Source organism: Pyrgilauda ruficollis, unplaced genomic scaffold (genome assembly GCF_017590135.1).
Source record: "Pyrgilauda ruficollis isolate IOZ18807 unplaced genomic scaffold, ASM1759013v1 scaffold259, whole genome shotgun sequence".
In the NCBI taxonomy this organism is placed as follows: domain Eukaryota; kingdom Metazoa; phylum Chordata; class Aves; order Passeriformes; family Passeridae; genus Pyrgilauda; species Pyrgilauda ruficollis.
Window position 1 is genome coordinate 109788 of NW_024523922.1, and position 16256 is coordinate 126043.

Here is a 16256-nt window from a genome sequence, read left to right on the forward strand (position 1 = left end):
ACATTGTAGTCGCATAACAAGTAATAAGAACTACTATCATATTTGCAAGAATACTGTTTGCATATATATAAAAATGCAGGAAAGTAAATCAGAGGCAACCAGTGAAAGAAAAAAGAGGAAGAGTGGGCAACTTCCCAAAATAAACATGCAATAAACAAATGAAGAACAGGGCTACTATTGTTTTAATATAATTGTTTAGTTATGTGATTAACAACAGTCTGCCTCAAAGAATGAGAATAATGACAAGTAGAAGGAATGAAGAGAGGGATAACGACAAGTAGAGTAACCCAAATAACCTAAACAGAGCAAATGTAAGCACCCTGACTTAGCTACTTCCAAAGATGCCACAGAAGGACAAACAGCCCATTGTTCAGGTGTGAGATTTACTAGGTAAGTTAACAGCAGTCTTTCTCCAGATCACAGTACACACTGCAGGAGATGGGGAGGAGATGTTGCTGCCTATAGTAACATGGGATGCAAGGAAAAAGAATATTGGGATTGTGCAGAGTGTGCATGACTTATTAGGGAATGCTTAGAGGGAGACCTGAAAGTGGAGAGTAGAATGAGAGGTTTAGGAGCCAGGCATGGGAGAGTACACAGTTCAGACTGGGTATCTGTGGACAACAGGGATTCTGAGTGTTAGCTTTGGGAGGAATCAGAAGGTCTAAGCCAGCTATCTGAAAGACCACAAGTCTGAGGCCCAGACACAAGTCCAGACCAGCTGCTGGAGGAATGTGTGTACACTTCTGTGTCTCTAAGTTTGTCAGTGCATGAGACAAGTGAGAAGAATATCAGTCACTTACTGGATATACTGAGTGCCTAATGTTAGCTGCTAGGGAAATCCATATTGTCTGTATATATATGAAAGTATTTTCCTCTGCCAGGATTTCAACCTGATTAACCAGACAAGAGAATAAGAGTAGGTGTGTACTGTGTGCATGTCTCTCTACTAGGAGTATGGCTTGCTACTGGCTGGACCTGAAAACATAAAGCTACAAGCCTTACTTCTATGAAGTTACCAGACTTGACAACTCCTAACAAAGAGACCTGAGATCTCGGTAGCAACTTCTGAGGAGAACTTAATTATGTATCAGGACTGTAACAGAACAAAATGCTACCATGTATCAGTTGGTGAATTGCTCTTCTAATTCTACATCTATGAGAAAGATGGCAACTGAAGCAAAATTTTTCAGCACTGATGCTAAGGAAGTTCTGAGAAATAAAATAAGGGAAAAATTTTCCAATAAAATTAAATTTAATAACCTGATGTGGAATAGTAAACATAGAACTGTATTATATACCAGTATATACATTGAAGTTTATATTTTTCAATTTTTAAAAAAATAGAGTAAATTTGGAGAAACTCCTACAACTGTTAATACTGTCCACTTCAAAAAATGCTGCAAAAATAAAGTGGTTTATGCATACATCAGAAAGTATATGTATTTATAAATGCAGTTTTGCATCTTGGACACCACTGAACAGTAATTTCTTGTGCAGTTCTGTATTTTCTTATGTTATAAAAATTTAGATTTCTAATAATCTTTCAAGATTACACTTTGGCATAGGACAGTGCCACAACAATTGAGAATTCAAATAATACAAACTTACACTATTTCTGCCTGCACAGAAGTGATAATTAAACAATAAAATTAAAAATTATGCTGCTTACCTTGTTTTTTATACCAAATTCATAGACAACTTCTCTCTCTTCATCTCTCATTACTGGAATCTGTGAGATATTACCAGCATACACATGACCTTTGATAACTGGTAACAAGTCAAAACAGGATTCAGCAACTTTCTTTAATGCCAACAAAACTTTCTGGCAGTCCTTCTTTACTGGGAGTGATTCTTCTGAACTGGAATGCTGTGATGAATCACCGATTTCATAGCTTTTACCACGGAAAGCCTCCTGCATTTCAGAGATGGTATTTTTAGTATTTCTGACAGCAGTAATATCACTGGGCTCCATCCTTGGCGGTTCACTGTCCAGCCTCAGTCTTTTGGCACTTCTTGGCATAGATACCCGCAATAGTGTCCTTTTTCCAAGATGATTTGAAAACAATTGCTGATTTTGCACATATTTGTCTTCATCTTTGCTACTATCAGATTTCAAACTGCTCCCAGCTTTAACAAAAGCAGTTGATGTAGATGCAATTGCTTTGAATCCACCTGCTTGAGACACAGGTCCTGGCAAACTTTGGTTGTCTGAAAAAGGACATCGGTTAAGCTGAATATTGCCTTTCAGAATGTTTAGTGTCCTTGCCCTTGCAGACAGCTCTGGATACATAGTGTCCAATATTTTCACAGAGTTCTCCTGGGGAGCGTCTGGACCAGCACTAACTGCTGCAAAGAGAGGAAATCTTCCTGGAACAGGAAGTGCATGCTTTGGAATGGAAGTACAAAATTTCAAAGGTGAGGAGAGAATCCTTCTACCTACTGTCATTTCTGAGGGTGAGGGAGGAGAAAATAAAATAGCAGATTTTACTGCTGGAGTATCTGTTAATGGGGACATGAGAGGAAGAACAGGAGTTTTGCATAGTGGGGATATCAGGTCATCAAGAGGGGAAAGCAAAGAGAATTGACCTGTTGAAGACATTACCGGGGACACAGTACAGGCAGTTTTTGGAGGAGTAGCAATCAGAGGCAGTAGCAAGGGGGGCAGAGGAGGACCTATCTCTTCCCTGATTTTATTTATCATCTCAGATGAGCATTTTTTTGCCACAGAAGTATTAGCATTTGCAAGAACTGGCTGAGTAACTTTAAGAGTCTTTGTTTTTCTTTTACCTTGAAACAGTTTCTTTGATAGCTTGGTATGCATTACATCAACAGCTGTCTTGGTAGAAACAGTCAAGATTTCAGATGGTTCTTGCTCTTTACACTTCCACTTATTGCTTTTCTTGAGAGCACAAGACTCTGATTCCACCATATGTAACTTCTCAAATACTGTCTTTTGTGGTTCAGAAAGCTGACCAACTGTTTGACAACTGCACCTTACATCAGAGAGGGTTGGATTTGGAAGATAATTGAGTAAAATTTTTTTTGTACCACTATCTATGATAACATCAGTGCTGCTTTCTCCTGTATTGCAAGCAGTGTAAGTTTGATTATTATTACTATATTCTTCAAACACTGAGACTCCCATATCACCACTGTGTAATAAACCTTGTTTCCCATTTGACTGAAGTTTTGCAGAATCATTTTCTTCTAAGAAATTGCCAAGTGCTAACATTCTTGCATTTAATTTACTGGTTTTTACAGTCAGCCTGCAATTTTCTGAGAATCTGCTTAACATCTTGCATAGTGGCAACCTATTTTTTGAAGCATTTGGCATCACAGGGCTTTCTTTTGATGTTCCAGATTTTAATAGACTTTCCTCACTGTGACTGATGCATCCAGCTGTGTTAGACTCCATGAGTTCATTAGCACTCTCAGTATTTTCAGAGGTTACTAATATACATTCGGTTTTCCAAGAGGCCGAGTCTTCAGGATAACCCTCTCCAGTCACACTTGACCACTCATTTGCAGTACCTCCAGAGTTGTTTGGTTCACAGTGTGTATTCATATCCAAGACAGTGTCTGCTTTTAGGTGACTAACTGTGAAAGTATTTCCTGGGTGCCTCATTGAATGAAGCTCACATACTTGGTAATCAGCATCAACAACTGCACCAGTTTCCAGAGCATCCAGTGCAATTCTGCTGGAAGATCTCAGTTTGTTTCTAAACATTGGAACACATTCAGAACGCTTCACATACTTAACTTTTTGTAGAGAACAGTCTTTCTCTTCAGAGTCATTGCTTTGCTCTGGCATATCAAAATCACTTTTACACTTTATTATGGCATTTCTCCCAGAACGCACAAAACCATTCAGTTCTTTACTTTCTTCCCCACCTGTTAGTGAATTAGTTCTAGAAGGATCTGTTCTAACCTTCCACATAGAAGTCCTGCATCCTGATTCTTGGCAATCAAACTTTTGGAGGAGAAAAGCATTCTTATAAGGGTTTGCATATATGATCTGTGATTTAACAGGTGCCTGAGGTTCTTTATCTACTGGCTGCTCCTTATCTGAAGTTTTCTCTTCATTTTTATGTACATATTCTCTCTCAGGGCAGCCCAGTTCTTTGCCCATGTTGACTTTTTCAGTAGTCACAAACTCAGCACCCTCTTCTAAGTTATCTGAAGAATAGTTAAATGTACTACTCATAATGGAATTTGTATGTCCCTTGTTTTCCCAGGTATAAGAAAAAGCAGCCTTTCCTGCTAAGTTGGTTTCAAGGAAAGCAACAACTTTCTGAAGACTGAAATTTAGATCAGGAGATCTTGTGGATTTCAAGCCAATTTCCACTTGCACAGGAGAATTGGTTTCCTCATTATTTATACAGCATTTCTCCAAGTCCTTTTGAGTAGAAAAAGCCAAGCCACTTCTATATTCTATTTCTGAAGTAGGCTGGCAAATGATCTCTGAAGTATTATCTTTCTTCACAACATTCTTTTCCTGCTTCAGTGAACTGGAGCAAGTCTCAGTCACCAATTCCTTGCTTTGTTTATTTAATTTCCCTTCTATTTCATCACATTTAATATTTTCAGATATCAAGAGCTGAATCAGAGGTTTTGCAAACTGTTCCTGAGACATAGGATTACTTTCTATTAAGACAGATTTAATTGTATCCCCTCTTGCTAACAACTCACTGCTTTCCCCTCCACAATCTCCTGGATTAACACTGACTTCACTCTCTAGAGATTCAAACAGTCTAAAGTTTTGAGATTTGGACTGCCCACATTCTAATTTCTCACGTAAGTTTTCAGATTGTTTTATTTCACCTTTCACTTCTGTAAAATCTAACACAGAGGATTCACACTTAGCTACACTGCTTTCCGCACCAATAATGCATGCTGTCTTTGGTAGTTCAAGTATATTTTCTAAGTTTGACTTCCTTTGAGATAAATTATTACCATCTTTCTCATGATGTGGTTTGCTTCGTAAACCTACCACCTCCTTTATATCCACTAGTTTTACATTTTCTGCACTGTGGAGTAGCTCTGACAATTCAGCTATTTCTAGAACACTTTCTCTGTTAAATTTCATAGTTAGTTCAGGAGTTGGAGCTCTGGTTATATTCACGTCTTCAATTTTGAGCTGTTCATCATTTGGAAATACTGACAAAGTTCTGATTCCTTCAGTAGAAGATACAGGTAAGCAATGCCTAGAGACTTTAACAGTCTCTGGTTCACATTCTCTGTTCACTTTGTCTTTTGTTTGCATATGTTGTTTCTCCAGAATCTCTTCACTGTCATGTTTTATTTCAGAGCACTGAGAGTGTGCAGAGATCTCAATAGCTTCAGCCGTATTAGTTAATATGACTACATTTTTTGATTTATTTTCAACCACTTCATTTTTTATCAACACATCAGATTTTTCCTCAGCATCTTCTCTTTGAAGCACAATGCATTGCTTAGATAGCAAATGAGTAACACTCTGTGGAACAGATGCTTCTCTGGAAGTTTCTCTCTGTGCTACTAATTTATCTCTCTCTGCATTCACTAATTCACCACATTTTTCATGTGTACCTTCATTATCAACAGCTCTACTTAAGGTTACATTCTCCTCTGTTTGCTCTATCACACTACACCTTTCCGTCTGATTCTGAGGCTTGAAACTTTGTAACATAAAATCTACTGAAGAATCTCCCTCTTCGCTGTCCATGTCCTCACCATCTCCTTTCTGTTCTTCCATGTCTTCTGATTTGTGTGCTGCTGCTCCAGTTAGTTCTCTGTTCTCAGTTCCCACATCCCCAGAATTCTCCTCCAAACAATTTTTGTTAGTTACCATGTTTGTCATCAGAGTGGCACCTTCAGCTTGCTTTCTTTCAGCATCTCTCTCCTTGCTTGACATCTTAGGACTGATATGAATATTCTTTTCATTCCAACTCAGATTAAGTGAGATTTCTTCATCAAAACCATGCTCACATGATTTGCACCATCTGTTACACTCATCACCAGGGTAGATTACATTACAGCTTGGAGGCTGAACTTTGTCTTCTTGTGAAATACCCTCCACTGCAGAAGTACTGCAATCATCTTCTTCATCACTGGAACCTGTGACTTCTCCCAAGAACATATCCTTCAATTAAAAAAAAGCAAAGTTAATAATCCAAACCCTAGTATCAGTTTTAGGACCTACTTTTCTAAACAAGTACACTTAAGGCCCTGACATGCAATGGTTTTGAGAGATTAAGGCCAGTCAACAAAATTACAACCCTCTCCATCACTGCTCTTCATAGTGAATGAAAGTACCTCTGTAAAAACTAGGAGACTTCTTTATCTACCTACTTGCATTCTAAAAATACTGGAAAAGAGCATTTGAGCAGCATTTAACTTTCAAGCTCTGGAATTTTGCTATGAAAGCCAGGCTTATATTGAACACAAACTGGGATTTAAGTCTGCACCACTGGAAAATTATGACAGCAAGTTGAGACATAGGTGACTGTATACTGGTTTTGGCTAGGATAGTTAGTTTTCTTCACAGAAAGGGGGGTATTTTTCGGATTTGTGCTGAAAATTATGTTAATAATATAGAAATGTTTTCATTATTGCTGAGTGGTTCTTGCACAGCATCAAGGGCTTTTCTGCTTCTCCTACTGCCACACTGGTGAGAGTGCTGGGGGGTGCACGGGAAGTTGGGAGGAGACAGTTTGGACAGCTGACCCCAACAGACCAAAGAGACAACCCATACCATTATGGCATCATGCTGAGCACATAGAGAGGGAAAGAAGGAAGGGTGGGACATTTGGACTGATGATATTTATCTTCTGAAGTCACCATTATGCATGATGGAGCCCTGTTGACCTGCCTGCTCATGTGAAAGAGTGAATAAATTCCTTGTTTTGCTTTGCTTGCATGCACAGCTTTTCCTATTAAACTGTCTTTATCTCAACCTACATGTTTCCTCACATTTACTCTTCCAATTCTCCCCAGCATCCTGCTGGTGGGGAAGTCAGCAAGCAGCTGTGTGGCACTTAGTTTTTGACTGGGTTTAAATCATGACACATACACTTCTGAAGATTATGTTTTTGCTCCCTTCCACAGGCAGCATGCTACAAGGTTAAAGTATCCATATGGATCTAAGCACACAGAGACCTTTTCAGTGCATGAGTAAATAATACTGATTTTAAAAAAAAGCCCAGGAATATAAAATCTTTATTTCTTTAGTAATTTTAAGACCAAGTTAAATGCCAAGTCAGATGCATCCTGAAACTCACCTGTGTAGTCAGTGGTGAAAGCTGTACTGGAGAAAGTAGAGCAGGAAGAGGTCTGGCCCAATTCAATATATCCATCACATTTCCACCTGGGTCTCTCCGCTCCTGAGTGGAGAAGCCTGAAGTGCTGTGCTCCCTGCCTGTCTGTATTATCACATCTACATTTTTATCCTCACCACTGTGCAGTTGTTCTTCAGCAGTCCTGTTCACAGCACAATCATCTCCAAAAGGCTCGGTACTTGTTTGAATTATCATTGCTGTTACAGAATTTTGCTTTACAGCACTTTCCCTTGAAGAACACCAAGGTAATGTTTTGCCATCACACTTCTTGATCTTTTGGTGGATTTGTACAGTGTCTAAAACAGAAAAATATTGTTAAGAATTTTTGCTCTCCCATTTTTGTTTACAGAGATAATATGCAATAGTAAATAAAATGTAATACTATATTTTCAAATGACATTTCCATGGAAGATCTTAGTCACTTTCAAAAATGCTTTCCTTATAGAGATGTGATGTTGTTATTCACAATTATTTTTTAATAAAAAAGGCATATGTGTGTGCAAAGAGCTCTTCCCCAAACTGTCTGACTTGGATCATTAAAACATTCCAAATTTTTCTCATCAGGAAGGGTCATTCTTGGCAGGATTGAAGGTCCATACGTTTTATCTCGGTCTTTGCCCAGTAACTCAGTCATGAAAAGCAGGACAACCACGCACAGACATTCCCTACCCAGGCTGTAATTCTCAGCTTAAAGCAACCTGCAGGTTTGAGCCAGCAGGTGTACTTCCAAGCAAGTTACAATCATATCCTGCCATAAATACAACAAGGAAGCACTCAGCTACATTTCTAGTTTATGATTTAATATGCATATGCTTTTAAATTCTTTAAATTCTTTTACAATTCTTTAAATTTAAATATTGAGTCTAATCACACAAGATTTTGCTTTAATGGTATTATTTAGTCAGTTCTGAACCCTTAATAAAAAAGGCATCACAACATATCCTATGCACAAAGTTGTTGGAACAACTAAGATAATGATACTGAGCAGCTGACGACCCTTCCAAGATGTCAACTGTACAGTTTTACAGTTACTCTAACAACAAGAAAGCATGTCCAAACGCTCTGTGTGATTCTTTGCATTGTACTTTTGTTTTGTTACTTTTCAAATCACAGTTTTTACTATTACACAGTAACTCATTTATTATGCAGACAAAACACATTCATCCAGGAAAGTCTAAAGACAAATAATTTAAATTTATTATAATTATGATAAATACTTCAGAAAGGGAAAAGATGGCCCAGTTTCCTGAAATTTAAATTCTATGATTTTATAAAACAAAAATATTACCTCCAATAAGACAGTAGAAATCAACAATTCCCAAACCCTAGTGTGTCATATGGAACTAAAATCTACTCTGTAGTATTTGCAATTCTTATATGACATTGTATGTGCGATCTTGTTTATAGTATTCACAAACACTACTGGACACCAAATCAGCAGTATTGAAGCAAGAGATCAAGCCTATTCTGTGAACACATGAGTATGTCATCTGCAGTGAACTACTTAAATTTTGTGACTAAATTTTGCCTTAAAAAAGCTAGTTTAGATTTAGAGGAGAAACTGCTGTTAAACAATTTACCTGCAGAGGCAGGGTAAGGAGTTTTTTATGACAGTGTCTCTCATGCACCATAAGCTGCAAAACTCTGAAAGTTTACTCAGAACCTTCGTACAGAAACTTTGTCCAGTCCCTGAACACACAGTTTCACACCCCTGCTTGACACCGCCGGACTTCCATGATCTTCGAGAAAGAAGATTGTACATGTCCAGAACTCCTCCTGGAGGAGGTACTGGGGTGTTTGCTGGAAAGATGAGGGTTATAAAAACCCCAAATTTTAATGCCTATGCGGGCCTCCACCTCTGACGGACTCCTACTGCGTATCACAACCACAGACCATGATCACTCACACATCACTGGAGCCACAGGTGGTGGTTATCTTTGTCTTTTCTCCTCTATCTTTTTTCTTTCCAGTCTTCCTCTTTGGGGTGATCACACACTTCAGAATAGCTATATACCCCTTTCCAATCCATTACAGTGTTTTCCATTTATAGTTTCAAAGCAGTTCTAATAAAATTTGTTGTTATATCAATTATTTAGCAGCTTTCTACTTTAATCCACCCCAAGGGATCCTTTAGCAACAAATGTTCAAAGGCAAGTCACAACACCATCCCACAGTACAAAGAACAGCACATACATAAAATGGTTTTGAGTATAGGATGTACTAATTTAACTGGCACAACTTGCATTCTGTTGGGGGGAAAAGAAATTGTGTGCTTCATTACTGCTCTCTGTGTCAATCCACTACTAGAACTTGCACAGATATTCCCAAAGCAACATCAATGGTAGTATCATATTTAAAAATATTAATTTAACTTGATAGGTCAAAATAGCCTTCTTAGTGATCAAAAACTTTTAAGCATATTCTGATACGTCAGCACCACTAAAGGAGTAAATTAGAAAAATTTATCAATAACCCCATTTCAAAGATCCATCTCAGTCACTTCATGTGGCAACTCCATGAAAAAATCTCAATTACTGGACACCAGGAGGAGGGAGAAACTGATCAACCTGAAGGGCCCTAGCACATCATTTTCACCAAAGATAAGAAAGCTCTGCCATTTCCTTTACATCTTATAAGTATTACGACAATACATTGTTTTATAAAACCATTTACAAGCCAGTCACATAGAGCTTCCAGGATGTTCTAAATTTTCTCAGGACAAACCTACATTCTTTTTACAATTTGAGTTCCAATCCAAAGCAAAAGGAGCTCTTTGAGAAGCAGAAACAAAGAAAATAAGGAAAATTCAGAAGTTGGTTGTCTCTTAGATTTTTTCATGTTGTTTTGTGCCAACCATTTCAAAGCGCAGAATTTACCCTGCACTGAAGCAGGCAGCAACACAGTTACAGATTTTGCCCCTATAAGGACTGCATTTAAACAATTAGGAAGTTTACTTTTCACAGTGAACTACACAATAGTACTGACTTACTAGGAACTTTACATCCTTTCTATAATCTCAAAATCAGTCATGCACCTACATCAAGTCCAAGAATATTGATACATATCATTCATTTAAATGTTTCCCCTGAACAATGGATCAAAGACATAATTTCTGAATAACTAAGAGATTCTCCAAACTTCTCTATTCATCCCTTTCCAACCCAGTCACTGATAACTGCATTTCTTTGGTAATGAGATACCTTTCTTATAGTTAGTTACCCAATTATCTGTAAGAAGAGTTGTCAGAGCAATTTTTAAAGATTCAATATAAGTAAGTTTCTTCATTCGAAGTGTCAACTCTTTGCACCTTGGCCTGAACCTCAGGTCCAGGAAAAGCCTTATTAATACTGAGCCCATCTCATTGGAAGGATGCTCTCAAAGATTGTATTTCGCAGACAAATTTTACTCTATCTAGGGAATTGCACTCTTGTTCATTATGTGAATCAGTGAAATGATAAAATTTTTCTCCTGAAATCTACAACCTGGAATCTAGCTCATGTAGCTTCAAACCCTTACACTGCTGCCTTCTCTCACTTCTGAGAGAAGATTAAGATAGATTTTGATGGTGTTTTCAAATCAGAGTAATCATGTACTACTTGAAATACCTTCTTCATGCCAAGTGGAGAAAAAAGCAGAGATGAAATAAGTGATCCAATGCTAAAATTGATTGCCTTGGTACTAAACAAACTGAATTTTACAACTCAAAACTTTACTCTTGATTGGGCACATTGCAAGGCAATTCACCGTTGCAAGTTGTCCTCTCCTCACTCCAAGCAACAAAGCAACCTTTTGAAACAAATCTTGTGGTTTTTTCCTCTCAAGAAGTGTGGAAGGAGCTAACAGTGGGCCTGTTAACTGAAGGAGCAAGAAGCAGGGAAGTAGCTGATAAGGAGCTGTCTTCAAGGCTGTAACCAAGGAGACCAAGAGAAGTGAGGAACAGAAGAAAGACAAGAAGAGAACTTCGCAGCTGGAAGGAGTATTTTTAGAAAGTTAGTTAAGTCACTGTAACTTTTCACCAATGGTGTTATGTTGATTTATTGTGGTCAATAGTTAAGGTAGAAGAAGTATAAACTATCACAGAGTGTATAAAAAGTCGGACATATTTCGTATTAAACAGTTGCCAAATGAGACTTTTTCTGGTCTCTTTGTTGTGTCGTGACCGCCCCGACAACGGCAAAGAAGGACCAGATTAAGATGTGGTATTTTATAAAAATAAATAATCTAGTAATAGAATCTCATCAGATTTACAGCAAAACCTCATCAGCACAGTGATTGCAGATGCCTGGCAGTAGCAACTGCACACTTCTCAAGAACAGTGGTGTTTCTCTGAGAAAAGAAATTCCTCCACAGAAATTTTTCAATGCCCTGACAATGAAGCAGAATTTTTCAACCTGTTTCCAATTATGTGAATTTCAGGATGCGTCATACACTAAATATTCTTTGAAGCTACAGACAATATTCTGTTTTCTGAGACAGCAAATCCGCATATTCCACTATATGAAACAAAGAACTATGGTGAACTGCATACCCAAAACTAAATATGCAATGCTACATTGTTATATAGGTGTTACCTTGAGATTTTCATACGTTTTTCAAGACAGAAAAGAGGTCTGCTTCTCAAAACACTCATTTGCTATGGACTTTAATCTCAAGACCATAAAACACACATATCCCTGGGGATTCAGTCTCATCTTTGTGTTTTACATATAATACCACTGTGTTTATCTCCTATTATCTGATATTAAAGCAGACAACTAAAGTGCAGTCCTTTCCATCTCTGCATTTAAGATCTACATGCAGCTTCTCCCCTATCCTATATCCCCAAACAAAAAGATGAGCAGGTAAGATGGGTATAGCTCCATAGTAAGCCAAATTTAGCTCAGAACCCAGTTACAGAATACCTCCTGAAGAAGCTTGGCTCCTCCCAGACAGGGAGGAGCCATGGTCTTTACCAAGTTCCTTCAGTTCATCTCACCATAGCATATAAACAGAGCATGTTAGAGAACCCAACTTACCAAAATATTCAGCACCCAGCTGCAAGATTCTTCAAATGCTTCATTAAATGTTTATTCACAATGTAGGTGATTTTATGTCCCAACTATATGAGATAAAGTTTTCCAAAGACTAAAATACTATCAATGTCTTAGTAACCTTAGATTATGGTCCAAGGTCTGATGGTCAGATGCAGGTATCGTCAACTTTATTACTGGTAGATTTGTAACAGTACTACCAAATGCTTTTAAATTAAGTTTGGCAAACCTCCATTATCCTATCAGGCTTTCACAACAGCATATTTGGAAAGCCTCATGAGTCTTCCAATTTTCATATATTAACACATTCTTCAAGATAACCATCCAAAGTAGTATCAGCCTTAGCAGAACAGAAAAGACACTGATCCATAATGCAAAGTTTTGGGTATTTTACAGCACATTTGAATACACTAAGAAATCTGTTATAAGAAGTACACTTCTGAAAGGCTAGATCCAGGCAACAGATGAACTGACATTCTCTGGAAAAGATACTACCATCAAGCTGATCTGCTCTCTAGATTGAAACTATTATAATATGGGACCAGAAATCATGGCAAAGTCATTAAGATCCCTTTTTTCCTCGAAGATTACACCTGTAAACATAAGCACCTTGTTATTATGAATTCAAAGTAAAGGCCAGTTTCATAAGAGGCTGAATAACAAGATGGCTGTTCTAGGTTTGAAGAGGGGAAAAAACCAAACCAGTAACAGGACAAAAGACATATTTCTATGAAATCTAACCATTCCAACAAAAACATGGTCTAAGCTTAGAATTTTCTCCACACTGAAGTGGGCAGAAAGAAGGACTGGCTAGAAGAGACTGTTAGAGATAATTGCTTCCTTCTATGAAAGTACTGTCGTTTCCTTGAGAAGACATGAATAGGAAAGATGGGACACAATTTCTGGAATCTAAAGTTCCTCTTTTGGTGGATGGCAAAAGGATTACTCTGGAACCTGATACCCCTAAAATGACATATATTTTAAACTCTTCAGTTTCTTGTGCTTGATTGACCCTCAATCAAGACATTAAATTCAGAATTGCAGGGCACAAATGTCTAGCTCAGTTTTAGACCTGAAGCCATGTATTTGCTGCATTAAACTCATGGAAGTAAGGCTGACTAACCAGCTGTTATGAGCTGGTCCTTATATTTTGGCACCTCTTAAGTGGATTCCATTGGAACACATCTGAAGGCAGATTCATTGGGATCTACACTAGCAGCAAATTTTTAGAATTAAGAGGGTCTTTGAAAAGATTATCTTCAAAGCTCTTAATGCTGCTGGGTACCTATCCCAGGCAATATCTCTACACCTTTAGTTACAGAAAAATCACAGTAGTAGAGAAACTGAAAAAACTAATAAAGCTTAATAAAAACATTCCAGAGATGCAACACAAAAATTAATGCAGTTTCAAGGCATCTATTACTCTTGAGTGCAGAAAGAAAATATCTGCTATGTAAAGTTAAAGCAGTTAAAGTTTGCTGTGAATATACATATGGATAACTACTCAGATTATTTTTTATCATTATCTGAATATCACATTACAAAGAAGAAAATGGAGGTAACAGCTTCTTAAACTTTATAATTCAACTATTTTACCACATATTTGTTTCAGACTAAAAAGAGCCCATATGCACCATCATTCACATTATACACTACAGAGTTGATAATGATATAATAAGGTTTTAAACATGAGATGAGTTTTGACTACTTACAAACAGTAAAAGAATTTGATTTCTTGATTGCAACAGCAAATTACAATAGCTTTTTATCAGAAGATGGTTCAAGTTTACTTACCCATTCAAATTAATATTTAAATTATTTTCAGATAACTCGGATTCTAATCACACATATAATTGACCAGACAAACATCAAGGAAAGTATTTAAGTCTTTCAAAAGACTGTTACGCAGTCACTACCCAACTGGAACCTACTTTCTGTAACAGTTAGTCTTCTTTTGTTAGCCCATTCCTTATCCCAAATAGAAGCTGAAAGAAAATACCAACATTGCCTTTTGGTCAGAAAAAGAGAGAGCATCAAGAAAATTTCAAGACTTTGCATGCCATTGTACCTAAGACAGGATCATTTTTCTCATTCTCTCTTTTTCCTGATGCACTGTCAATGCACATCCAGAGTTCTTCTAATAAGAGCTTCACTCTTCCTGTTAAAATAAATAAATAAATAAATCTATTTATTTTAAATAAATTGATAAAATTGAACTAAGAATTTGTGTTTATTTTACTCAGAACACAGACATGCCTACAACTAAATACAAAATACCCACATAAAATTAAAACAAGGCACAAGTTTCAGTGAAAGAGAAATGCTAGATGCCATTTAGGGAATAGATCCTGAACTGCTCATACCCCCAGAGCAGACTAAAGGAACAGCTGGAGAATGCTTTACACCTTTTCCTTTTTATAGGGAGTACTGCAAAAAGTTGTAACAGCTCACAAAGTAAAAGGTAAAACACATTCAAATGTAGCATTAGCGAAATTAAACAGCTCTGTAAAACAAATCAAGTTACATGAACCTGGGAGAAAATCTTCTATGAAGATGTGTATCACATTTATGCTCACTCAGTAATAATTAATCTTAGTTTTATCATGAAATAACACTATGTATCTGAATTAATTATCAGGCCACAATACTAGAAGACTGTCTGCAGTTCTAGCAGCACCATTGCTAGGTGATGTCAAACAACCTAGTTTCAGAGACAGAAGAGAGGTGGAGAGGGAAGAAAAACTCAAAACCTCAGTAAAATACATAAGCACCTTATCTACTTATGCCAAAAGTATCATAAATCCAACAATCAGGAACTGTTGTAGTGTGTTAATTTAGTTGGAGTTGGTATGTTCCGTTTCCCCCATGTATCAAATGGTTCAGTCTTTGGATCCTCCTCCCTCCCCAGTTAGCCCCTCCCCCAGTTACAAGAGCTGTCAGTTTATTGCCTCCTCCCCTGTTCCTATGGATTCATTGGGTTAACTCCTCCCCGAGCTCAGTTCTCCTCCCTACAGTGGGTGATTGGACCAGGAACAAGAGTCCCTCCCTACTATGTTCCTTATTAGCTAGCCAATGTGTCAGTCATGAGTATGTTACCGCCCAAGTTCCCTCTCATTGGTTACTGTATTGTTCCCACCCAACTGATCCACCCCCTTTATATAGTATTGCATCCTGTTGTACGAGGTCTTCTCTTGGCTGGCTCCCTTGGAAGCAATAAACCTCTGGATTTTGCCCCCAAGAGGAGTCCCTCTTTTCTACTTCGCCTTCTTGCTGCACACCGCTGCCTCCTCCTGAGGCGCTCCCTGGACGCCCCTGGAGCATCTGGGTAGTGCCCCCTCGCTGCTAGCTGCTGTGCCTCAGCTTAGCCGGTGCAGTCTCCTCCCCTAACCTAGGGGAGTAGAGAATCTCAGACAGCATCGCGGCACAGGAACTGAGACTGTTTTTGTGCAAATTCTGTAAGTCAAAGGCCATGGCAAACTGCTATTATTTTATGAAGAAGCATATTAAAAACCAGTCAGCATATACAAGGAAAACCTACCAAATTTTGCTAAACAGCTAATAACAACACTATCATTTACTTATTACTAATAACTCCTTGCTGCTATTTGAAGCTCAAATTAATGCTCAGATATTAATTTTCCTATTTTGCCATTAATTAAAAATCAAAGGAATAAATTTGGTACCAATTCAGTACAATCCAAAAGTAAAAAATATGCCAAGACACACACAAACTGACAAGGTGTGGCTTTTTCAAAAAAATTTAATTTCCGCAACAAACCTATTGCAAAGCAAGAAATAGAACAGTGAAGTTCTTTTGCCTCAGAACAACCTTCAGCATGCCTAAACGGTTCAAAAGCAGTATCAGCACTTTAAAAGACTGCAAAAAATACAAAAAATGAATTTGCAT

At 37.7% G+C, this 16256-nt stretch overlaps 1 protein-coding gene across 5 annotated transcripts in view; it reads right to left on the reverse strand.

Moving 5' to 3' along the window:
* ICE1 (interactor of little elongation complex ELL subunit 1) overlaps positions 1–16256 on the reverse strand; it is a 37010-nt gene that overhangs the window by 10244 nt on the left and 10510 nt on the right. For all 5 annotated transcript variants that reach the window (XR_005955439.1, XM_041471200.1, XM_041471199.1 and 2 more), the window contains 3 exons: positions 14418–14507; positions 7263–7615; positions 1673–6124 (listed from right to left, as the gene is read on the reverse strand). Coding sequence is in view for 4 of the 5 variants with exons in the window: in XM_041471200.1 (XP_041327134.1) it covers positions 1673–6124; positions 7263–7615; positions 14418–14507 (4895 nt within the window). In the remaining variant the exon portion in view is untranslated. The remainder of the gene's footprint in view (positions 1–1672; positions 6125–7262; positions 7616–14417; positions 14508–16256) is intronic.